The sequence below is a fragment of the Mirounga leonina genome, unplaced genomic scaffold (genome assembly GCF_011800145.1).
Source record: "Mirounga leonina isolate KUSES-001 unplaced genomic scaffold, KU_Mleo_1.0 Mir_200, whole genome shotgun sequence".
NCBI classification, from domain to species: Eukaryota; Metazoa; Chordata; class Mammalia; order Carnivora; family Phocidae; genus Mirounga; species Mirounga leonina.
Genome location: NW_023270503.1, coordinates 26773410 through 26797991, shown reverse-complemented (window position 1 = coordinate 26797991; position 24582 = coordinate 26773410). Strand labels below are relative to the sequence as shown.

The 24582-nt window shown below is 56.3% G+C and overlaps 2 protein-coding genes across 2 annotated transcripts; both read left to right on the top strand.

Annotated features, from left to right (window-relative positions):
* Positions 1–8099: 8099 nt before the first annotated feature.
* Positions 8100–12761, top strand: KRT19 (keratin 19). The gene is made up of 6 exons (XM_035027426.1): positions 8100–8540; positions 10610–10692; positions 10921–11077; positions 11860–12021; positions 12130–12255; positions 12385–12761. The coding sequence occupies exons 1-6, from the start codon at positions 8100–8102 to the stop codon at positions 12637–12639; spliced, it is 1224 nt and encodes a 407-aa protein (XP_034883317.1). The 3' UTR covers positions 12640–12761.
* Positions 12762–17917: 5156 nt separating this feature from the next.
* On the top strand, positions 17918–22169 carry KRT15 (keratin 15). The gene is made up of 8 exons (XM_035027424.1): positions 17918–18448; positions 19344–19426; positions 19552–19708; positions 20163–20324; positions 20411–20536; positions 20736–20956; positions 21266–21291; positions 21802–22169. The coding sequence occupies exons 1-8, from the start codon at positions 17918–17920 to the stop codon at positions 21891–21893; spliced, it is 1398 nt and encodes a 465-aa protein (XP_034883315.1). The 3' UTR covers positions 21894–22169.
* Positions 22170–24582: the final 2413 nt, after the last annotated feature.

The window sequence follows — 24582 nt, the reverse complement described above, 5'->3', positions numbered from 1 at the left end:
ACCAGTTCTCTGACTGCAATGCAAATGCCAAGCTCAGGCCTCAAGCTAGGAGTCACCTGGATGCCTCCTCTTCCCTCTGCTCCAGGCGAATCCACCAGCTCCCCCTGTGCAGAAGTCTCTGCTTTCAGAACTCCCCCCAGGCCACTTCTCACTCGCAGGCCCTCCCACAGGGCCCCAGAATGAGCTCTCAGCATCTCTAACTTTATGAGAGCCTCTTATCAGATTTCCAGCTTCTACCCTTGCGCCCATCTAGCTCCAGAGAGTAGCCCCAGGGCTCCCAGGGCTGCTCTGACCAAAGCTCTCAGAAAAAAGCCCAGCCCTTGAGAACAGGACTGCAACCCCTCCTCGTGCAGTGCTCTGGCCTGGCCTCCTCTCCTGCACACCCCTCCCCTGGCCTACCCCTCCCAGCCAGGGGGTGCCTGGCGTTCCTGGGACACACCCGGCTCATTCTTCCTCGGGGAGCTTGCCTCTGCCTTGCCCTTGGCCTGGCTCCCCCAGGGGCCTGCAGGCTCCTTTGCCTCATTGAGGTCTCTCTGTCCATGTGCCACCTCCTCTGTTCCCAGCCCTCCCTCGATGGCCTCTCTCCACTAGTGGCTCTTCACCCCTTCCCCAATGATTAGCTCCTCCCCAGGCACGACTCCCTGCTAGAATTACCATGTGTTTGCCTCAGCCAGATTGAAAGCTCAGGAGGGCAGGGAGTTTTTGACCATTTTGTTCCTGAAGCCCAGAATCCAAAAGGTGCCTGGCACATAGAGGGTGGTCCGTAATTATTGGTTGAATGAAAAAAAAGGGCTTCTTCCTGTCCTCCTTCCCAGCAAATACTCATTAATCATTCACTAGGGTGTCAGCCCTGGGGCCAGATGCAGTGGGGAAGCTCCGACGGGGAGACAGGGCTGTGCATCTAATGTGGAGAGCCCAGGGGGTTGTTGGGGGTGGGGAGCAATAGTGGGAAAAACTGGCCCAGCCTGCGTGCATCAGGAAGGACGTCCCAGAGGAGGTGATGCCCAAGCTGAGCGCTGGGCTTGAAAGAGGAGCTAGAGCTCCTGACATCTAGGGAAAGGGAGGAGGCAGGTGAGGAGGGAGGATTCTCCAGGCCTGAGGAAGGTCCTGGTCCCTCCTGGAGGGCAGGGATGTCGCCTCTGGGACACAGTAGGTGCTCAGTGAAACTGCTGAGGTAGCCAGTGTCCCGGAGCTACACCTGATTTTGAAGACGACCATTTCGGTTGCTGGACTGGAGCCTTGTGGGGGTGAGGGTAGTGTGGGCTCTGAGGAGCTCACTAGGGATTCACAGGATCCGATGAGTTTTGAAATGGAAAGAGCCCCAAGTCCTAGAGTCTCTGTCCCCAAGGGAGGGAGGCAGCACTGCTTCCCTGGTGGGAAGGAAGTGAGCTGGCTGGAAAGGGAGCCGAGGACCGTCCAGATGGAATCAGGGCAGACACCAGACATTCTTCTTTCTCGCTGTCTGTCCTGCGTCTGGCCCTCCCGGCGTCCCAGCCCAGGTGGGACGGGCTGAGGCTTGGCACGGGGCTCCCAAATGGGGCCCTGAGAGCCCTGGGGCCAGGGCAGAGGCAGAGAAGGCACCCCTCTTTGTGTGCAGAGAAGCCTGAGCCTGGTCACGTACACCGAGCCCCTCTCGGGAGGGGTAGGGTGGGAGGGAGAGACACCCGGTCTTCCCAGAGTGTGGAATGTGGCACCTGGGGGGAAGCTGACCCTCTCCCTTCCCCATGCCCCGACAAGGGGCAGTTCCCTAGGACTCCGAGCTTCTTCCCCTCCCCCCAGGATTGGCTCTGGTTCCTGTCAGGCTGGTTTTTCTCCCCTGGGGCTTGAAGAGGAACACCAGGGGCCATCCTGACCCGGCCTGCCCTGCCCCACCTTTCCTGGGTTCCCACCAGTGGAAAGTGACCGAGATGAGCTGCCATAGAGGCAGCTGGATCTGGGCTGCTGGCCTTGGGTCCCTATGACACCACGCACCTGGCTGGAGCAAGGTCTTGAGCTCCTCGCAGCGTGGCCAGTATTTCTTGTCTCTGTCCTTTTACAACCCATGCTCCCTGCTAGGACTTAATTCAGGCCCTCTTTATCTGTAACGCGGACTATATCAGCAGACCCTAAACTGGTCTCCCTACCCCAGACCATGTCTACCCTCCTGTCCCACCAGCCCCTTCACCACATGGAACCCACAGCAATTTCTAAAGTATGGGTTTGGCCACATCACATCTCTGGTTAAAATAACTTCCCATTGTGGGGCGCCTGGGTGGCTCAGTCGGTTAAGCGTCTGCCTTCGGCTCAGGTCATGATCCCAGGGTCCTGGGATCGAGTCCCGCATCGGGCTCCCTGCTCTGTGGGGAGCCTGCGTCTCCCTCTCCTCCCCACTTGTGCTCTCTATCTCTGTCTCTCTCAAATAAATTAAAAAAAAAAAATCTAAAAAAAACCCAACTTCCTATTGTCTTCCGGATAAAGTCCAACTCTTTGGCTGAGCTGATAGCCCCCTTTCCCATCCCTTCCCTGATCCCTGCCCTCCCCCCAACGGACCCCAACCAGGCCGAATTACCAGTGGTTCCCCAAGCTGGCCCCAGTGATGCTACTTTTCCAGGCCCCTGTCCCCTTGCCCCTCTGTCTGATAAACACCTACTGGTCTTTTAGCCTCTTGCTCAAGGGTCGCACCCTCTATGAAACATCTGTCCATGCTCCTAGGCAGAAATGAAGGCTCTTTCCCTTTGCCCCCCACTTTGCTCCTGTGCAGATCCAATTCCCAGCACCTACACACTTGATTCTACTCATCTGTTTGAGGCCTAAATGCCTACTGGCTCAATAGTTCTAGAAAGGTGGCCCTCATAGTTGCGACTCGCTCCAGCCCCTCTAGAAATCCTCCAGTTATTTCAGAAAGTCCCCGGAGGAATGACCCCCGTGTGCCGACAAGGTGCCTGCTGGCTGTAGGCTCGTGTGGGGTACACTCTGCTTCCTTCCAGCTCCAGCCGCCCGCCCCCCTCATGGTCCACGTGCACTACCCATGTCCCTGCTGGTGGGCCGACTCTGGATGTTCCTAAAACTTCCGGTCCTTGGGGAGCCAGAGCACGGGTCTCCTCACCGCATCCCCCCCATTCCACGTCATCAGGCCTGGAGGAGCCCTCCTGCACCCAGACTCTTTCCAAGTCCCTCCTGCAAAGTTCTGCCATCTCTTCCCTTCTACCCTCTTGCTTCATGAAGAGGGAAAACCAGTGCAAGGGACCCAGGGGTGGAGGCAGGAGCCTAGAAAGCTCTTTGGGGGCTCTCTTTTCCCCACATCTGCTGCTCCCCTTTCCAAAGCTTCCTCTCTGGTATATGAGTGAGAAAAGGATGTCAGTGGTGCAGCGATGGAGAGGAAGAGGTATTATTATATCAGATGCAGTTGGTTCTCAATGTCCATCATACAGTGTTTCTTAAGAAAATATTACCTTTTAATACATAACATGAAACAGGTTCTATGTAAATACATCCTTGTAAAAATTAGAACAGCAGAGATAAGTGTGGGTTCCCCTCGACTACAAGCCTCCCCTTGACTACGAGCCTTCACTCGGTTTCTCTCAGAGGAAACCCTTGTCTTCAGGCTGGTGCATTTCCTCTCGTATCTATGTGCTCACGTGCATAATCACATGTACATCGTATGTGCTTACGTGCACAATCATATGTACATCCTATGTGCTCATGTGCACAATCACATGCACATCGTATGTGCCCGCGTGCATAATCATATGTACATTAATGTCGGCATTAATTTATCATATGTATTGCCCTCTTGCCACTTTTATCTAAGACCTCATTCTTTAGGGATTTTTGTGTCACTGTATATTGACATTACTCATTCTGCTTATGTTACCCCTGTGCTCCCAAGCTCTGGTCTCAGCTTCCTCCAGTCTGTTGTTAGTTACCATTTTTGAGCTTTCAATATTTTGTTGGAGTTAATAATTTTCTCTTGCCTGTTGTTTTATTCTCTCCAATATTCCTTAACTGTCAGCTTAACAGGGTTTTAGGAAGGAGTGGAAATTAATGTGAGTATTCAACCTAACACATTTCATCAAAACTAATACATCTCTATAGTCCCCTGCCGGACTGTTAGTTTTTTAGAGGCAGCAAAAACTTGTATATCCTTCTGTATCCCAGCACCTAGTACTATGCCCGGTAGATAGGGGACAGGGACAGATACAGGGTTGATGAATGGAGGCACAGGTCAGAAAGTACCTTTAGCATCCTTGATGAAGGGCCCTGGAGAAGGGGATGGTGTCTAGGGAAGGGTTACCGATTTATACAATAAGCAAGTTCATGAAATCTCCACGCTTTTATCCTTCTTTCCTCCAGCTTATGAATTCTGTTGTGTTCATGTGCACAAGTCCACCTCCTCTGCGGTGGCTGAACTTAGTTAGAGCTTTGCTTGCATGATCCACCAACTGACCAAATAAATAATTGTATATTGGAGCAGGGAGGACAAGTTAGGATCTTAACAGGTGACCCTATGCCTTTCCCAGCTTGATGAGGCCAGTGGAGGAAGGTACCCTGACCTCCATCCTGTGAGGGGAACACAGCATTCCTGGTTGGTGCTGTGGCTTTAGGGCATTAAATATCTGGGCTTGAGGGGCACCAGCGTGGCTCAGTCGGTTAAGCGTCTGCCTTTGGCTCAGGTCATAATCCCAGGGTCCTGGGATCGAGTCCCACATTGGGCTCCTTGCTCGGCGGGGAGCCTGCTTCTCCTTCTGTCTGCCACTCTCCCTGCTTGTGCTCTCTCCCTCTCTCTGCCTGACAAATACATAAATAAAATCTTAAAAAAAGATTAAAAAAAAAAAAGATCTGGGCTTGAATCCTGGGTCCACTACTTACTTGTGTGACCTTGGTCAAATTATTAAACTCTCTGAGCCTCAGCTGATCTTTGGAGTGGATCAGCTTTTCTTGTGACATATGGATTATTAATAGATGTTACCTGACAAAAGATTCCATGGTCCAGTGTAGTTGATAAATGTTGGTTGGACCAAGTTAAAGAATACTTATTGTATGTATATAATAATACTTATAATGATAATATAACAAATATGTGTATTTATTATATAATATTATTGTAAAATATTGTGATATTACTATTCCACAGTTACATAATAACATATTTTGAGTGCTCACGATGCGTCAGGCACCCTTACGAGCCCCTCATTTAACCCTCAAAACAACCCATGAACCAGGTTGTTACTATTATTAATATTTTAATCTCTATTTTACAAATGACTCAGGGTATCAGACACTGGGCTACCATGCACTGTAACTCTCTAACAAGCAGTGTTTCTGATCTTATTGGACAGAGCCCCCCTTTCCCGCAGGGATCTCACGATGCTAGGGCTCTGCAGACATGAGCTGGGGGCCGCTGGGCAGGATCTGCTGTGCTTTAATATTCCCTTCCCAATCCTGACCCTGTGTGCACCTCCCCTGGGGACGACAGAACCCCGGCTCGGGGACCAGAGCTTGGGAAGGGAGCTCCTCCGGTCAGGTTTTGCCCTCAAGCAGCCAGGAGCGGGTCCGAGACTCCTGGTTGTGGGCAGTCCTTTCCTGACCCCTCAGTTCCATCTCTGGGGAAGGCAGCCTGTACAGATGCTCTTCTGAGTTCTTGATGTACCAGAGGAATGGTCAGAAGCCACATAGCTCATGGTGGAAGGTGCTGGGCACTGTTCTGGCCAGAGAGCGGGAGTGGGGGATTCTTCCTGACTCCACCTGCATTTCAGTCTGGGGTTTACTGCCCTTGGAGTTGGTATAAGATTTTGGAAACGGGACCCAAAGGAGTTGTTCTGGAGCTGGGACCTCCTCGGAAGGGAAAGCAGAGCCTCTGTCACACGCAGGAACCTAGGCCACGGGGCTGAAGGTTGAGAGGCTGGAAGCCAGACTCTGACACCCCTGGATGGGGACTCGGCCGGTCATTGGCCCCCTTGGAGCCTCTGTATTGTCCTGTGTGAAATGGGTGGGCTGCCGAGAGGACCCAATGAGACCCACAAAGACTGTAAGCTGTACTACCCTCAGTCAGGTGTTCTTAGGACTGTGGCCCTGGGGTGTGCACTGGGACCCAAAGGTCCTCTGGAGTTCAGGAGCTCACAACCCCTTAATATCTGGGGGGGATTGTGGTTCTGTTATTTTGTTTCCTAACACAAAGTCCCTTCCCAAAGCCTCCTATCAGGCCAGAAAACCAGAGTTTCCAGCTGGGGCTTGGTGTGTGTAGCAACTATCTGGCCCATAAGGAGCAGGCCTCCTTCTCAGGGTCAAATAAAGAGTGACTCACCTCAGACCAGCCCTGGCGGCTACAACCATTGTGAAGGCCCAGCCACACCCTGCTTGCATGGGCTGCCTTGGGTCATGCCCGCCTCCTTTCCCTTTTGGGCACTTTGGGTCCACTTGCAGATCTGGTTCACTAGTTTAAACAGCCTCAGGCTGGCCTTCCTGAGTGGCTCAGGGCTACTCCTGGTGGGTTACGGGGTGTGTGGGCGGTTTCCTGCCCCCCCTCCCCCCCGCCCCGCCCCCCCGCTCCTGGATAAGTGGGTAGCTGGAAGGCAGTTTATTGGGGACTGGTGTCAGAGGCTGGGACAAGTCTTCCTTTAGCTACAGGTGACCCAGGTAATGATGTGCAGAAAGGAGGGCTGAGATTTCACTGGGGGAAACAGGCCTGTTGCTGCCTCACCTCCCTAACACCATCTCAAAAGGGCTTAGGGCCCCTGTCTTGTGACTGGGTGACTGCTCTGACCTAAGGAACCATGGGGACAGTTCTGGGGAGGGGTGAGGTCCTTGGGGACAGGAACTGGGGTGAGGCACAGGCAGTGTCTGGCAGGGGGCCTGGCCCTCCCAAGTGCAAAAAAAGAAGAAAGGGTGGGTGGAATTGTTGAGCGGGGTGAAGAGCAAGGCTGGGCCTGTGTGCAGAGAGGGAAGCTCCTTCGTCTTATTATTGAAGCTCTTCACTTTGTCTGAGAGCACCCTGTAGGGCCTAGCAGTCCACTCATTGATCCAGGTACTAGGACAGGACCCTGTCAGGCTCCAGGATTCAGTCTCACACCCTCCTTCCAGATGCTCACAAGGAGGGAGGGATCCCATCCCATTTTCGTCTCTGGGTGGCAGGGGCTAAATGTCTCATGGGCAAGTTATTTGCCTCCTTCAGGCTCAGATTCCCCATCATAATTTCAGTAAATCTGTGTTGAATGAATGCATGATTTGGGGGCTGGAGATTGGGGTTGTCCTGGAGGGGCTGGGCGGTAAGAGGCCCCCAGTGGGGCCCTGCCCCAGGTGGGGTCAGGCTTGAGCTTGGAGTTACCTGGAAGTCTTCTACAGTCCAGCCGCAGAAGCCTGCAGAAGCCTCCCTGCAGCTGTTCTCAGGAGCCTGTGGTCATCCCAGGGCTTTGTATGGCTCCAGCAGGGTGGGGCAGCTTTGTCTCAGGAGGCCAGTGGCCAGATCACCCTCCTCTGGGGGACTGAGAGGAAGTCAGGGTGTGGGTGATCCCCAAGGGGCAGGCTCTGAGAGGTTGTAATTCCAAGTGGGGTGTAGGAATCTCCTGAAGGTATTGGAGGGAAGTGTTTAACTCTGACTCCCAGCAAGGGGCTTCAGAACATAATTCCAGAGGGGATGGGGGGTTGAAGGGAGGACAGGGTGTAGGAGTCTACTCCCAGGAGGACTTAATTCCTGGGGGGTTTCAAGCCTGGGTTAATCTTAACAGCTTCACAGGGGAGGGTCAGAATGTGAATGAGGGTGTCTGTGTGTGTGATGGGGGTGAAGAAAGGAAGGAGTGTGCTAGGAGGTGAGGAGGTGTGCAGTCGAGGCTCCGGGACTCCCGACTGGGCTGGGGTGGGGCAGTTCCCTGCAGGGCCGCAGCAAGGAAGAGCTGGAGGTAGAGCCACCAGGAACTGACCAATGGGGACAGTGCCCGTATTTGCACCCAGGAGCCTGCAAATTCCTCGGGGCTCAGATATCCGCCCCATCTCCTCCCTCCTCTCCCCTTCTCCCTCCCCCTCCCCCGCCCGCCCCGGGCATAAAAGGCGCCAGGTGAGGCTCTCGCCACTCCTGTCGCCCACCGCTGCTCCTCTGACCAGTGTCGTCCGAGTCCTCCTTCGCCATGACTTCCTACAGCTATCTTCATTCGTCCGCCACCTCGTCCTTCGGGGCCCTGGGCGGCGGCTCCCTGCGCCTCGGGGCGGGAGGTGCCTTCCGCGCGCCCAGCATCCATGGGGGCTCGGGCGGCCGCGGCGTGTCTGTGTCCTCCGCCCGCTTCGTATCCTCGTCCTCCGGGGGCTACGGCGGGGGCTACGGCGGGGGCTACGGCGGCAGCGTTGCCGGCGGCCTGGCCGGGTCCGACGGGCTGCTGGCGGGCAATGAGAAGCTCACCATGCAGAACCTCAACGACCGCCTGGCCTCCTACCTGGACAAGGTGCGCGCCCTGGAGGAGGCCAACGGCGACCTGGAGGTGAAGATCCGCGACTGGTACCAGAAGCAGGGGCCCGGGCCCGCCCGCGACTACAGCCCCTACTTCAAGACCATCGAGGAGCTGCGGGACAAGGTGCGCGGCGGCCCAGCTGCGGGAGGTGCACCTGCCGCGCAAACCCAGAGTAAACCCAGGCCCGCGGGCCGGGCGAGGCCGGGGGAGGGACGGCAGCCACCCGAGCCACCACTTGGCGGGGCGGGAGCTAGCCCGTTAGGACGTGGGAGGGCCGCAGCGTGGGGCAGAGAGCTGTGGGCAGGTGAGGAGGGGCAGGGCGGTGGGGCAGGAAGTGGATGCCCGGGTATCGGGAAGGGGGCAGGCTAGTGGGTGGGGTGTGCAGAGGCGGCCGGGGCGGGGCTGGTGGGCGGGGAGGCCTGGGAGAGGGAGTCCGAAGGAGTGGGAGGAGATGGGACAAGGCTGTGGGCTGCCCAGAGGCCTTGGCCCGGGGCCGCAGTGGCAGCAGGGAGACAAGCAAGAATTTGGCCTGAGAGGAATGCAGTCCACCCCGGGCCAAACCTACCCTCCGCTGCCCCCAGCATGGGCCCCTCCGCATTCCTTTTCTCTGGTGGGGCAGGTCTGGTTTCCATCACGCTCAGGCTGAAACCCCTCCTGCCTGCCACACCGTACTTAGGAACTTCTAGGAAGAATGAGAAGGGACATATGCTAATGGCCTAAGGACCTGGTAAAGGCGGGACATAGACGCAGAGGACCGCCCCCCCCCCCCCCCCCCCCCCCCCCCCCGTCCTTTTCGGCAATAGTTCTCTGTGGGTGGAGAGTCCTGGGGTTGGGGGTGCTGGAGCCATAGGTCTAACAGGGAGCCCCTAAGGGCATGCAGGGTGGGGCTTGGTCTCCACCCTCAGGGAAAAGCTGGGAGCTCTGCAGGGAAGAAATGTTATCGGAAGCCAGTGGGACATTTAACACGCAGCTCCCCACAACGTTGCCCAGTGCCTGCCATGTGGCCCGCACGGTGCTGGGTGCCAGGGGCATAGAGTAGAAAGACCAGACCTGTGGACAAGGAGGGACAGCTAGAGTTGTAAACAACAAAATAGAATACTGCTTACACACTTTTAAAAAAATTGTAACCTAACAAGAAATACATTTTACCATGTACCTTCACCCATTCTCTTTCTGTTATATACACACCCAAAACGGAAGCAAAACTTTATTTAATTATTTAAAGATTTATTTATTTATTTGAGAGAGAGAGAGAGAGAGAGAGAGAGAGAGAGAGTGCAGGGTGGGGGGAGGGAGAGAGGGAGAGGGAGAGAGAGAATCAGTCCTCAAGCAGATTCCCGCTGAGTGTGAAGCCCTATGCAGGGCTCCATCCCAGGACCCTGAGATTGTGACCTGAGCAAAAAATCAAGAGTCAGCCATTTAACCAACTGAGCCGTCCAGGCGCCCCACCAAAACTTTCTTGAAATAATTCTTACCGTACTGTGGGTGATCTCTTCTCATATTTTATATTCTGTTCAGGTTCATTAAAAAACTATGCAAATTATCTCCCAGTACAATGACTAATGAGTCATGACTTGCTCTTTGAAAAACATAAACCCAAGTACCTTAATCAATGGTGTGAATATGCCCGTCACAGCAGAGGGACCTCAGATGGGGGTGAACTTGGACAAGAAATCCTGAGCTTCATTTCCCGCCTCTATAAAATAGGCATACCCACTGACCTGGCATGAAAGATGAGGGGCAAAGTGCTTGTCACATAATTGATGCTCAAAAATGGGAATTCCCTGTCCTGAGGCAAAATGTGCTTTGAATGGGGCTACGGACAAAAGTACCCCAACACGTCATCTGGTTTGCAGATCACTAGAGTCTGCCTCCCCTAAGACCATTTAGAGTTTCCCTGGGTACAGGTCTCAGACACTTTCCTTCCAGACTTACCTCCATGCCCTCCCACACCCATGCCCTACCCCCTGTCTCAGCGTCCCTGATGATGGTTTCTCCTGCTCCAGCTCCTGGGCATGGACTGATTCCAAGACCTCCCAGAGAGCAGGCCAATGGACAGCTGAGACATGGCTGGGGCTTTGGTCTCTAGGGGGTAGAGGCATACTCATTTGCTCTCCTCTCTCTTCTAGGAAGAAAGGGGGTGGGCAGTGCCAAACTAAACTGGTGCCAACTTCCTGCCTCTTATCTTCCAGATTCTTGGTGCCACCATCGAGAACTCCAAGATTGTCCTGCAGATCGACAATGCCCGTCTGGCTGCAGATGACTTCCGAACTAAGTGAGTATGTGTTTGCCTCAGAGGGCTGCGGAAGCCAGGACAGGGAAGGAGGGGCAATCCCAGACCCTTTGGGGGCTCAGTGCAGTGGGGGGACTAGACTCTGTCCTCACTTACCCCAGCTGGCCCGAAGCAACCCCCTCATGGACTCCTGAACCCTGGGGGAGATGGGGGAAGTCTTCAGGGGTTCAGAGGAAATTCTGGTCTGACTACACCTATTTCCTCTGAAAGGTTTGAGACGGAGCAGGCCCTGCGCCAGAGCGTGGAGGCCGACATCAACGGCCTGCGCCGGGTGCTGGATGAGCTGACCCTGGCCAGGACCGACCTGGAGATGCAGATCGAGGGCCTGAAGGAGGAACTGGCCTACCTGAAGAAGAACCATGAAGAGGTGGGTTTCAGGCTGGGCCTTCTGTTCATCCCACCCCAACTTCCCAGGGCTAAGGACACTTTTAATTTTTTTTTTTTTTTCTTATGTTAATCCCCATACATTACATCATTAGTTTTAGATGAAGTGTTCCATGATTCATTGTTTGTGCATAACACTCAGTGCTCCATGCAGAATGTGCCCTCCTCAATACCCACCACCAGGCTAACCCATCCTCCCACCCCCCTCCCCTCTAGAACCCTCAGTTTGTTTTTCAGAGTCCATCGTCTCTCATGGTTCATCTATCCCTCTGATTTCCCCCGCTTAAGGACACTTTTATTTTTTTTATTTTTTATTTTTTTTAAAGATTTTATTTATTTATTTGACAGAGAGAGACACAGCGAGAGAGGGAACACAAGCAGGGGGAGTGGGAGAGGGAGAAGCAGGCTTCCCGCAGAGCAGGGAGCCCGATGCGGGACTCGATCCCAGGACCCCGGGACCATGACCTGAGCCGAAGGCAGTCGCCCAACCAACTGAGCCACCCAGGCGCCCTTAAGGACACTTTTATATCCTGTATCCTCTTGACTGTGACCACACTTGCTGTACCCTTGATATGGCCCTGGGTGTGGAGCAGGGCTCCCAGGGCTCCAGCAGGGGATGGTGGCCACCTGGTCTATCTCTCGGTGCTGGCTCCGAGGTCTGCACCTGAACCAGCCCCTTTCCCGTCTGGGGGGTTGGGGAGTGACCTGGCCCAGGCCCAGCAGGCTCTGGGCTCTGACATGCCCATCTCTGCTGTGTCTTTCCAGGAAATCAGTGCCCTGAGGGGCCAGGTGGGTGGCCAGGTCAGTGTGGAGGTGGATTCCGCTCCGGGCGTCGACCTTGCCAAGATCCTGGGTGACATGAGAAGCCAATATGAGGTCATGGCTGAGAAGAACCGAAAGGATGCTGAAGCCTGGTTCACCAGCCGGGTACGTAGGGGGAAGTCCTTTGGAGAGGTGGCAGGGAGAGAGAGCTTCATGCCCTCAGGCAGAGGTCTGCCTCACTGCTTATTCCTTCTGCCTGCTCTCTTCTTGCAGACCGAGGAGCTGAATCGGGAGGTGGCTGGCCACACAGAACAGCTGCAGATGAGCAAGTCGGAAGTCACTGACCTGCGGCGCACCCTCCAGGGTCTGGAGATCGAGCTGCAGTCTCAGCTAAGCATGGTCTGTACCCCCGCCCTGTGGGGCGCACCCTGGTGCCCTCGCAACCTTGCGCAGCCTGGGCCGTGGCTGTGCCCTTGCCCTCTCAGGAACCAGTCTCCACTGAGTCTCTTTCCCTCTCCCTGCCCTCAGAAAGCTGCCCTGGAAGGCACATTGGCGGAAACAGAGGCCCGCTTTGGAGCCCAGCTGGCCCAGATCCAGGCTCTGATCAGCAGCATGGAAGCCCAGCTGAGCGAGGTGCGTGCCGACACTGAGCGGCAGAACCAGGAGTACCAGCAGCTCATGGACATCAAGTCACGGCTGGAGCAGGAGATTGCCACTTACCGCAGCCTGCTGGAGGGCCAGGATGCCCACTACAACAACCTGCCCACCGCCAAGGCTCTCTGAGTCCAGCAGCCTCCTGGGCTTCCTGCTCTCCTGCAGAGGGAATCCCCTGGGTAGGGCCATGGAGGGGAGGGACCCTACCCCTGTCTCTTCCCCCTGACCTGCCAATAAAGTTTTATGGCTCGAGGAAGGATGTTGGGTTTGTTTTTTCGGCCCATAGAGATGGTTCTGTTTGGGTTTTATTTGGATCAGAGTGCACCCTGTCCCAGGAGAAGGAAGAGAGGGTGCTCCCCAACTCCTACTGGTAGGCTAATTCCTGTTTGCAGAACTCTTCGTTTATCTAACCTCTTCCTTAAAATAAGCTTGTGAAACAAGCATTGCTCCCCCCTCCTTTCTTTTAAAGATTTATTTATTTATTTGAATGAGAGAGAGGGAGAGCTCGAGAACAAGCGTGCACAAGTGGGGGGAGGGGCAGAGGGAGAGAATCCCCAAGCAGACGCCCCGCTGAGCGTGGAGCCCAACGCAGGGCCAGATCCCAGGACCCATGAGATCATGACCTGAGCTGAAACCAAGAATCGGAAGCTGTTGAGCCACCCAGGCGCCCCGCATTGCTCCCTTTTTACCGAGGGGTAAACTAAGGGTCAGACAGGTGAGGTGGTTTGTTGTAGATTTAACTCTTCTAACATGGCAAGGATGGGATTTGAAACTGTGGGTTTTTATTTTTTTTTTCAGATTTAGTTTTCTCTCCACTTTACTCCCTCAAGGGTTGAAGTGTATTTGTGTGTCCGAAATTAATGTTTACTTGAGCACCTAGTATGCACCATTTGATCAAACAACCTTAAAAGCTAGTTAGTGTGAGTAACATCTTATAGAGCAAGAAACAGGTTCAGAGAGGTTGAGTAACTTGTCCGAGGTCACACAGTGACTTCATGGCAGAGCCAGGACCAGAAACTAGGTTTCCTGAAGGTGCCACCCTGTATGTACCCCATTCTCCTGGGATTGCTGCTTCTTTTTTTTTTTTTTAAGATTTTATTTATTTATTTGACAGAGAGAGACCCAGCGAGAGAGGGAACACAAGCAGGGGGAGTGGGAGAGGGAGAAGCAGGCTTCCCGCTGAGCAGGGAGCCCGATGCAGGGCTTGATCCCAGGACCCTGGGATCATGATCCGAGCTGAAGGCAGTCGCTTAATGACCGAGCCACCCAGGCACCCCAGGATTGATGCTTCTTATGCCAGGTCCTCAGTACCTGTCAGTCTTGCTCCAGGTGAGGGCTCAGGACTAGGATCCCCTGCGGCAGTTCCTTTCGATGCATTTCTCCACCTAACTGAAGGAGAGCCTAGGGCTTTGGGGGTCAGAGCCTGAGTAATGGGGGCAGGCATCCCACTCAGAAGGCTGAAGAGGGTATACCGGTCATTGTCAGTGTGTGTGCATGCACTAACACATTCATCCATCCCCGGGCAGCCCCACATAAGCCCCTTACGCCCACCAGCTCATACCTGGGCCCAGAGCCTGGAATGGGACCCAGCGGTGACCTGGACCTCCCGTACGGACCCCCAACCTGGCTTACCAGAGGCTGGTCCTAGGCCAGCAAAGGAACGTAAGTCCCAGCTTCCTGGTCTAACTCTGCCCTTGTGTGGGTATGGTCTTGCCCCTGTGGTTTACAGTTCAGCTGCCAAGAACTGAGGCCAATTAAAGATAAATAAGTAGTCCCACTTCCCCTTGGCTGAGAGGTGCAGGCTGAGTGGGTCTGTTAGGTCCCACGGATCTGCCTGATCCTGTGCTGGAGGGGGGCCAGCGAGGAGCACTCTACCCTGTGCCCCCAGAAGGACTGGAGGGGAACACGTGGCCGCCATGAGTGCCCAGCGCTGTGTGAAGGAGGCTGTGACCCAGTCATACCCTGTGCTAAGAATCCTGAAGGAGGTGCTCTTTCTGCCAGTTTCCTGTGGGTCTTAGAGACCTTCCTTAACTTGCTTCAGGTCACAGAACTGGGGAGCCCAGAGCACAGCGCTTCCTCCTCTCCCTGGGCCGGGAGCCCCTTCTGCCACCTCCCGAGCTATTCTGCTGTGGCCTCCAGCACCCACAGCCCCCCTCTCCCACTTAAATTTAGAGGCCTGGCTCACCCTCAGGCTGAGACTGCCCAGGGATTTTTGTCCCCTGTTCATGAAAGCCTCTGTTGTCACAGCTGAAACCCTCCCCTATGCCCCAGAGGCCCCTGGAAATGTGGCCATGGGGTGGGGTCTGGGCCCAAACAGGTGGGGCAGGTGACTGGGTCGCAGGTCTGGGTGTCAGGAAGGGAGCCTTCCTTTGTGTGTGTGTGTGTGTGTGTGGCATGGGGAGGCAAGGGCAGGGACAATTTTCTGTCTCAGGGAGCTGAAACCAGGGGTACTGTGTTAACAGAGAGGCTGGGATGGAGGAGAGGGAGAGGGAGGGAAGGAGAGAGAAGGGGAGAGGATTCACGGGGTGAGTCTTACCCTCCCTGCTGGTCCTTGTGACCACTTCAGTTCGCAGAGCATTTCCTGTCAGTCATAGGCACAGCTCCATCCCTGGGCGGCAGGCTGGGCAGGGGTTATTTCCATTTTCCGGATTGGTAGACTGAGGCTGAGAGAGGCGGCTGGATTACTAAGAGAGCCACATACCTAATAGAGGAGGAATTATCCAGGCCCCAGGGCTTGTGCTTGCTCCGCTCTGTCCCTAGCATCTCCCTGGGGAGCGGGGAGGTGAGGGGTGGATGTAGGGAGACCACACCCCCATGTGTCATCGGATGCTGTCCCGGACCCTGTAACAGGACTCAGTGTTAATGGCTCCATTTTTTTCTTTTTGTGTCTTCTGGTATAATACACACATAATTTACCATCTTAGCCGTGTTTAAGTGGACCGTTCTGTGGCATTAATTCCGTTCACCTTATGGTGCCATGAGCATCACCACGCGTGCTCAGGACTGTTTCCATCTTGTAAAACCGAGACTCTAAATCTGTTAAACGGTAACTCCTTCTGTGATTCTGACTACTCTAAGTACCTCATGTGAGTGGAAAAATGGCCCAATGTTAAGTTGGGAACCTGGCTCAGAGAGGTCGAGTCACACCCAGAGGTGGAGTCCAGCCCAGGCTTTTCCACTGGGCCGCACATCCCATCCCCTCCCATCCCAAGGAGAGAAGGCCCCGGGGACAGCCTGTCTGCAGCAGGCAAAGGACAGAAAATGGCACAGCGTCATGGGTGTGCTGCCCGGGGCAGGGCCCTGGGCTGCAGCCTGGGCCGGAGCCAAACAGAGCTGGGTCCCCCCCCTTGCCCTGCCTCCCCACCTGGTGCTAATGAGCAGGCACCAAGTGGCCCAGACCTTGAGCTCACAGGAGCTGTTTGCACTTGAGCTCACAGGAGCTGTTTGCTCACAGGAGCAGGGATTTGTGACTGGGGCAGCTGCTGCGCCTGCATGGGCCTGATAGCATATGAAAGCCACCCCTCGAGGGGCGCTGCAGGGGAGTCAGGGTGCAGAAGAGGGGCTGGCTGGGGCCCAGGCCTCCCTCAGCCTGGGGTGATGGCATGCGATTGTTCCCCTGTTAACTGCTGGGGCCATGATGTCTGCAGAGATTTTAATGAGCTGTGGCTGATCTGAGTTTGATTATTTTTCTTTCGGAAGAAAAGACAATACCCTCCTACCCACGAGCCGATCCCGCACTGTCTGTGCCCAGCACTCAGAGGCCCGGCTCATCCACCCCCATCCACCTAGGCCTTTGGTCCTTCTCGCACCACCCTGGCTCAGTGGGGAACCTCAGGTACTGAGCCCCACTGTCTGCTTCCTTAGAAGATGGGGAGGCAGGAGGAAGCAGGCTGGGGGCTCTCGGGCCTCGGGTGGAAGCTGAAAGTGCCCCTCGCCACGGGAACACGTCCAGGGTTTCATAGGCAGTAATTGATGGAGCCAGGATTTGAACCCGAGCCTGAGGGACTCCGGAGCTCCATTACCTCACTGTGATTCAGCCCTGGACTAGGTATCCTTCTGACTCTCCAGATTGGCCTTGCTTCCCTTCCCAACCCCCCCGCTCTCCCGAAACCCTGGAGCCCGGGCCGGAGGGCCAGTCTGTGTCTCCAAATGGCACTGCCTGCATGTATTACGTATCCCCAGAAGCCGGCCCCTGGGTTGGCGGCTGAGAGAAGGGCTCTCCTGAGTGTTCAGCTCCCCTCTCTGGCCTCAGCATCCTGCTCGAGAAGAGGTGTCTTCCCGTCTGTCTGCCAGGCCTCCCTGAATCCTCCTTCCCAACACTCGGGCTTGGGTCCCTCCCCGGTCCCAAAGCACTTGACAGGACAAGTTACTCTGGCCCTGCTCTGCAGGGACATGCCCTCTCTCTGGAGAAGGCAGGGGCTTTCTGGACTGTGCTCTGTTCTTATCTGCAGACGTTTGCCCCGACGTGTCCCAGGAGCAAGCAAAGGTCCAGTGACATGTGCATTCGGCGGGTGGTGGGATTATCAATCAGCCCCTTGTCAGCCCAGAGCCTCCTGGCCTTTGTGAGAGCGCCAGTGCAATGGGGCTGGGGGCTGGGAGGGAGCTGGGGGGAGGGGACAGTTGGGGGGACGGGGAGGCATGGAGGAGGAGGGTCCTGCCGCGTCAGGGAAGAGACAGACGTAGGCTTCTCTGATCACCTTAGCTGGAACTTGACTCATGACCCCCCTCTCCTGTCTTCAGCCTGTCCCCTGTGGGCCCTGCATGCCTCCCTGTGCCTCCGCCCCCTCCCCTCCCCTCCCCCCTGCCGAGCCATGGCTCTCCCTGGGCCCTGCAGGCTCACACGTGGGGTCTGTGAGTGGGACAACACAGAGCAGTGATGGGGAGTGGACTCTCAAACTGAGAGTGGGGAGCAGGCCGCCTTGGGGTGAGGGCCCTGGGCCGGTGGCAGCAGAGAAGTCCAGCGAGGGCAGATCTGTCTCGAGCTGCGCCCACCCTGCGGGCCGAGGCCTGGGAGCTGCGGAGTGATTGGGGTTTGCTCCCTGCTACTCTTGGTATTCTCCCAGAGCCAGAGATGAGCCTGCATTGGAAGTGTTAAAACCATGGCCCTGGGGCAAAACACCATTCATTCGGAATCATCTCTTTTGTTGCACTGAAAAAAAAAAAGAAAGAAAAGAGAAACTCCACACCAACCACGCAGAGGTGTGCAGGCAGTTGCGTTTGAACACAGGGGTGGGCTTCCCGGGGGGGGGGGGGGGGGGGGGAGGAGGAGACGTGGTCCCACAACACCCTCGGAGGGGTATATAAGGAGCCCCAGGCTGGGGGATGACCGGCGTGCTAAGCGCTCAGCCCAGCCTGCGCTGCCCACCAGCACCTCTGTGCTTGCGGAGAACTCACCCGCTGCCCGGCCATGAGCACCACGTTTCTGCAGACCTCTTCCTCCACCTTTGGGGGTGGCTCTATCCGGGGGGGTTCCCTCCGGGTTGGAGGAGGCGGCTTTGGTGGGGGGAGTCTCTGTGGGGGCGGTGGAAGCCGCAGTAGTTTGGCTTCTTCTGCTAGGTTTGTGTCCTCCGGGTCAGGAGGGGGCTATGGGGGCGGCATGAGCTGCAGCTTCGGTGGAGGGGCTGGTAGTGGTTTCAGCGGTGGGGGCTTTGGAGGTGGCTTTGGAGGTGGCTTTGGAAGTGGCTTTGGTGGGGGTTTCGGCGGTGGCTTTGGTGACCACAGTGGTGGCGATGGCAGCCTCCTCTCCGGCAACGAGAAGTTCACCATGCAGAACCTCAACGACCGCCTGGCCTCCTACCTGGACAAGGTGTGCGCCCTGGAGGAGGCCAACGGCGACCTGGAGGTGAAGATCCGCGACTGGTACCAGAAGCAGAGCCCCAGCAGCCCCGAGCGGGACTACAGCCCCTACTTCAAGACCATCGAGGAGCTGCGGGACAAGGTGAGTCCTCGGGTGTCAGAGAGACGGAGCAGGCGGCTGGTCCTGCACACGTCTGTAACATCAGTGCTCCAGCTGCCGCAAGGAGACCCTTTCCTGCCCGGGCCGCGACTGCCGGTGTGTAGCTCGGAGAGCAGGGAATGCTTTCCAGGTGTGATGCCAGCACATATCCGCTCAACTTAGCAGTGTGGGAGGATCCTGAGATTCTGGTCAGGACGGGGCGGGGGGGGGGGGGGGGGGGGGGGGGGGTTCCGAGGTGGGGGCAGTGACACACGCCCTGCAGGGCTCTGCATCAGGTGCCCCTTTGCTTCTTTTGCAAGAATGGTAAGTGTCACCTCAGGAGCCCTGAGTGCCAGGACCACCTGCCTCACCCTTTGAGGGTATCTTTGGTGCCAAAAGCAGTATTGGGACTCAGGACACCTCGAACTCATGATGTGCTCTGCCAGCCACTTACCCTCTCAACTTACCTGGACCGCTTTCCTCAGCCGTAGCGTGCCTTCCTGACCGGCCCTCCAGGTTCCTCCTGGCTGTGGGAGGTTCTGTGGGTCCATGGCTGTGTCCAGGTGTGCTGGAGGCCAGTGACCAGGGCAGGCTGGTGGACTATCCCCGGGAGGGCTGTTGACAGAGTTCACCAAACCCCAGCCCAACCCCTTCTGGCAATTCCCACAGGGGAGTCCAGGCACTCCGGGCTCCTTGGTCTTTCACGCCCTGGAGCCAGGAAGGGTGGCATGGGGGCAGACCTCACGTGGGCACTTGAGGGGGCGCTGAACTCTGCCCTGGGGAGCCTACAGGCTTCTGTTGCTGGTGTCAGCCAGGGGTCTGACCTGGGGCACAGGGTGGGGAGAGTAGCAGGGAGGACGGAACACTGCTCTAGGGGCTGACTCCCTGACTCCTGCAGATCCTGGCGGCCACCATCGACAACTCCCGTGTCATCCTGGAGATTGACAACGCCCGGCTGGCGGTGGACGACCTCAGACTCAAGTGCGCTCCTGCTTCCCTCTCCCCTTCTGGATTCCCCACCTTTTCTGGGCCTTCTCTCCCTCCTCCAGCTCCAACAGACCAGACCTCTTGCCCATCCTTACTCTGGGCTCCCTCTCTCTTCCCAGGTATGAGAACGAGCTGGCCCTGCGCCAGAGCGTGGAGGCCGACATCAACGGCCTGCGCCGGGTGCTGGACGAGCTGACCCTGGCCAAGACTGACCTGGAGATGCAGATCGAGAGCCTGAAGGAGGAGCTGGCCTACCTGAAGAAGAACCACGAGGAGGTGAGGGCCGGCAGGGGCTGCTGGTGGCGGGAGGCAGAATAGGGCCACTGGCACCTCCTCCTAGTTGGCTGAAGGGCTTAGTGGTTCAGATATGCTCCCCTCCACCAAAACAGGGGTCCCCATGGAGAGCAAGGGGTACTATCCTTTGGGGACCCAGACTCCTTTCCTTCTCAGATCCATAGCCAGGCCAGGTGGTCAGTGTGACCTGCTGTCCTGATTTGTTTCATGAGCTCAGACAAGGCCCTACTGTCTTGAAGTCCTCCTGTAGCACCTGGCAAGGAAGAGAGGCCCTCAGAGCCAAGGGGCCCATGTGATTGAACCTCTTCATGTTCAGTGGGGAACAGAGGCTGGGGTGGGTGTGCAGGAACGTGAAGCCAGGATGGGCCTGTGGGAGCCCAGGCTCTCAGCTCTCTCTTCTGCCCTCTGTCCCTAAATGGGCCTGCCCACCCTGCAGGAGATGAAGGAGTATGGCAGCCAGCTGGCAGGCCAGGTCAACGTGGAGATGGACGCGGCACCAGGCGTGGACCTGACCCGCGTGCTGGCGGAGATGAGGGAGCAGTACGAGGCCATGGCGGAGAAGAACCGGCGGGACGCCGAGGCCTGGTTCTTCAGCAAGGTGGGCCTGACCTCGCAGCCCCGCCCCAGCTCCCCAGGTTTCCCAGGACGCCTGTGGGCCTCACTTGCCTTGTGTGTGACCTACAGACAGAGGAGCTGAACAAGGAGGTGGCCTCCAACACAGAGATGATCCAGACCAGCAAGACGGAGATCACAGACCTGAGGCGCACGATGCAGGGGCTGGAGATCGAGCTGCAGTCCCAGCTCAGCATGGTAGGGCCACCTGCCCCCCAGCCCACCCCAGCCCACCCCAGCGTGGCCCGGCCTTTCCCACCAACCAGGGCTGGTTAAGTCTTGGGTTCCCAAGCCCCGTCCGAGGGGTTCTCTGCCCTCCATTCAACGTCGGTCCGCATGCCCGCGACAGCTTCCTTCCTGGCCTGACGGGGTGTCTCTTGATCTGTTGCCCCTCCAGAAAGCAGGGCTGGAGGGTTCACTGGCGGAGACTGAGTGCCGCTACGCCATGCAGCTGCAGCAGATCCAGGGGCTCATCAGCAGCCTGGAGGCTCAGCTGAGCGAGCTCCGTAGTGAGATGGAGCGGCGGAACCAGGAGTACAAGACTCTGCTGGACATCAAGACGCGGCTGGAGCAGGAGATCGCCACCTACCGCAGCCTGCTGGAGGGCCAGGACGCCAGGCAGGGGCGAGGGTGCAGGGGGAGGAATGAGGGAGGGGCCGGTTGGGGTTGGGGTGGAGAGTCATCTTACCCGGACAGCAGTGGGACAGCATAAAGGAAGCAGATGGGGTGTTACTGTGTATCAGAATCTGTCTGCTTAGGGGTGGCAGGTCTGGACAGGCTCTCAGGATGTCCCAGCCTCTAGAGAAATCAGATGTGCGGCTGGTGGTGGGGGGCTCTGGAGAGGATTGCTTAGCCAGCCACCGGGGCCTCCCTTAAGGAGCTCTGGGCTCACGCCCTTCTCTTATATCTGCTTCCCCTCTCTTTTAGGGTGGCTGGCATGGGCACCAGAGGAGGTAAGAAGGCTTCACTCTTCCTTCGTGGGGTGGCAAGGGGAGCTATTGATGCCACCATTCCCCCGGAATGGGCTGGAAGGAGAAAGATGCCAAACAAGCCAGTAGGGAGGGGACACACCCATTCTAGGCAATACCTCTTTCGCAGGGACCCTCTATCAGCCCCCGTAGAGTGGGGGCTGAAGATTTATTGAGAACCTTCCAGGTTGAGCAGGCTTTGTCCGGGGAATAGCTTACCCCAGGCCCCACCTTCCTGCACTTAATGGTAAGGAGCCCCCCATCACTTCCCGTTCACCTGCCGTTAAATCCCTGACTCTCTTGCTTACTGCGGGGCGTAACTGTTGCTACCACCGCCCACCTCTATGATGAGTGATTCAGCACCAGACCTCCTGGCCAGTGGCCATTCTCAGGGGTGCTGTCCAGTTCTCCCCGAGCTCAGCCAAGGTCCTGGCTGCCTTGGGAGGGAGAACAGCGAGGGCCCCCCGCTCTAAAGTCTGCTCCTTCTTTCTACAGCTTCCCTGGGAGGTGGTGGTGGCAAAGTTCGAATCAACGTCGAGGAGGCAGTGGAGGGGAAGGTGGTTTCTTCTCGCAAGAGAGAGGTCTGAGTGCCCGGTGCAGGAGAGACGTCCCTCGTCTCCTCCTCTCTCCCCAGGCTGGGTGGAGGACTGGCCAGAGGGGCCAGAAGAGCAAACCCCAGTCCCTGCTTTCAGAGGATCCAGATCTCTTTGTTGGGTGCTTGGCATGCTCCCCTTCGTGCTCCCCTCCAGCTCTCCCCATCCGCTTTTGAGCAGGGACGGGCAAGAAGCTGCTGGATCGTGTAACAAGCTCGTTTGTACCGTGTCTGTCTGTACAATAAAGAATTGCTTTTCCTTTTGCAAATATCTCTTGGTAGTATGTCCAGTTTTTCTTGTTGGGGGCCTCTGTAGGCCTAGGACCCACAGGTTGGCATCTCTTCTTACTTTGGCCCTTTTCTCTGCTTTCTCTTTGGGGTGCCCAGGGCACTGAGGACCAACTCAAGCTGCTCAGGTAACTTGCTGTTCTGGCTTATTCCATTCAGTGATCATGGAAGCAGGAGATGGGGATCTTCCTCAGAGCATTTTGTGTGCACCCAGCACAGTACTTGTCGCATTGAACAGTTATTTACCCAACAATTGACTGTATAGATATTATTGGTTCACCCTTGTGTGGCTTGGCACTGTGCTAGGCAACCCCACCCATGGGTCTTGTTTAATGTGACTGTGGGCAGTCAGGATTTATGATTCCCATCTGAGAGATGAGGAAGTCAGGGAGGTGAATGACTTGCCAGGGATAGATAATGAACAACAGGGCTGGGACTGGGCCCCACATCTGCATGATTCAAAGTCCAGTGCTTGTTCCGGGAGCCCAGGCCCTGGCCCTTCACAGCTCATTGCCAGGACCTTCCTCCTTATTTCTGGTCCTCCCATATGTGTCCCTAGAACTTCCCCTTTTTTCCAGTCCGGCACACCTGACCTCCAGAGTGGCTGAGCCAGGTAACATCTCTGCCTCCTGCAAAGAGGGACCTTATCCACCCCCTTATCCCCTGAAGCCACCATCTCCTTTCCAGAAGGCAATTAAAGTGCTCAGAGGGACAGACACCAACTCCAGGAAGCCCTCCCTGATTTCTGTAAGCTTAAATCCAAAGAAACATCAACCCCTGTTGCCCTCCTCACTCCAAACCCTGCTCCTGCTCCTGTCCCCAGCATCTCTGCCCTTGGGCTCATTAGGGCAGAAATATCCACACACACTTAATTTGTTGCCTCTGCTCTGAGGCTGGTTCTTCTGGGATTCATAACCCCAGACAGAGGGCAAGGAATGAGGAAGCAGAGAACTCTGGGTTCTGTGGCTGGACTGGGCTCTGGTGAGGCCTGGGGGGAGAGGGAAAACCGGTTTCTTAGTCCCGCTGGGAAGAGGAGGTTGGAGGTGCCTCTGTTCTCCTGAGAATCAGATCATTTGCGGGGGGAGAATCAAGCCCCCTTGAGGCACCTCCATGAGTCTTGCTGGATGAAGCTCCTTGCCCAGCAATCCTGGTTGGACAGAGGGTGGCGCCTGTTTTTTCTGAGGGAGATTTAATCTAGAATGTGTCTCCTGAGTACACACTTTGAAGCCAGACTTCTCTGGGGCTGGAGGAATGAAACAGAATTTATTAAGTGTCTATACTTTGCAGGGCTCTGGGCAGGGCATTCAGTGGATGGTCTCTCATTTACTCTCCCAGAGGCTTTGTAAAGGTGGGATCAGCCTACAGCATCAGTTTTCAGAGAGGAAACTGAGGCTCAGGAAAGTTCAGTAACTTGAATGGAGTCGCCAGCCGGGAAGCAGTGAGGTTGGGCCCGGGACTGGTCTCTCTGGTTTCAGACCCTTGCTTTTCCCTTGATGTCTCGAGGGTGACGGAAACCAGCAACACCTTTCTGAAGAGGGTGTGTTAATCTGAAACCCCTTTCTTAACCTCTGTGGGAAACCTGTTCAAATGGCATCCAGCCATTACTGTCAGCAAGAGTATTCTCATGTCTAACCATAGTTGCTCATACCAGGGCTTGAGCTCATGCTGAAGCCCAGGGCACAGGGACATCCTGAGAACAGCCAGGCCCCTTCCTCAGTCTCCCAGGCCCAACGGCCTGACTGCCACTCTTGCTTCACTGGCCTCCGGGTCTCTGTCGAGGAGTCTCAGGTCTTCAGAGCAACCCACAAAGGGTTTTCTCAGCCCACAGTTTGTCACAGTAACGTCTGCAAAGGTGCAGAGAAGTAAGGTGGGGCCCCCTCCTCATCCAGTGGGCCTTCTCTCAGGGCCAGACCCTGGGCTGGAGAGGGAATGAGCCCATTTCTGCTCTCCTGGAATTCTGGGGTCCGAGAGAGGTCCTTGGACTTGCCAAATCCTGTTTCCTGCCTGACCCTAGAGTGAGAAGCTCACACCCAGGGATCACTTGTTCCCGGCTCTGAGCCCTTTAAATAGTCTTTGGGCAGAGATGGCCCACCTTCTGCCTGCCCCTGGGCTGAGGCGGGGCTTGTTTCCAACCAATCTGGGAGGCAGGCAGCAGGCCTCCCTTATCCTTTAGAGACAGGCTAGCTTTGGGACCAGGGATTAGGGACTTGGGCTAGTCTTGGGTGAGGCTGGGCTTCCCAGAGCAGGCACGGGGCATGCCTACCCATCTCCCTGAGGACTTTGGCTGGACCCTGTCCCTCTCTGGGTCTCAGTGTCCTCACCTTTAAACTGGGGAACCTGGCTGGACCAGACTCAAGGTTCTCTATGACTTCATCTGTATCCTGGGACTTCCGAGG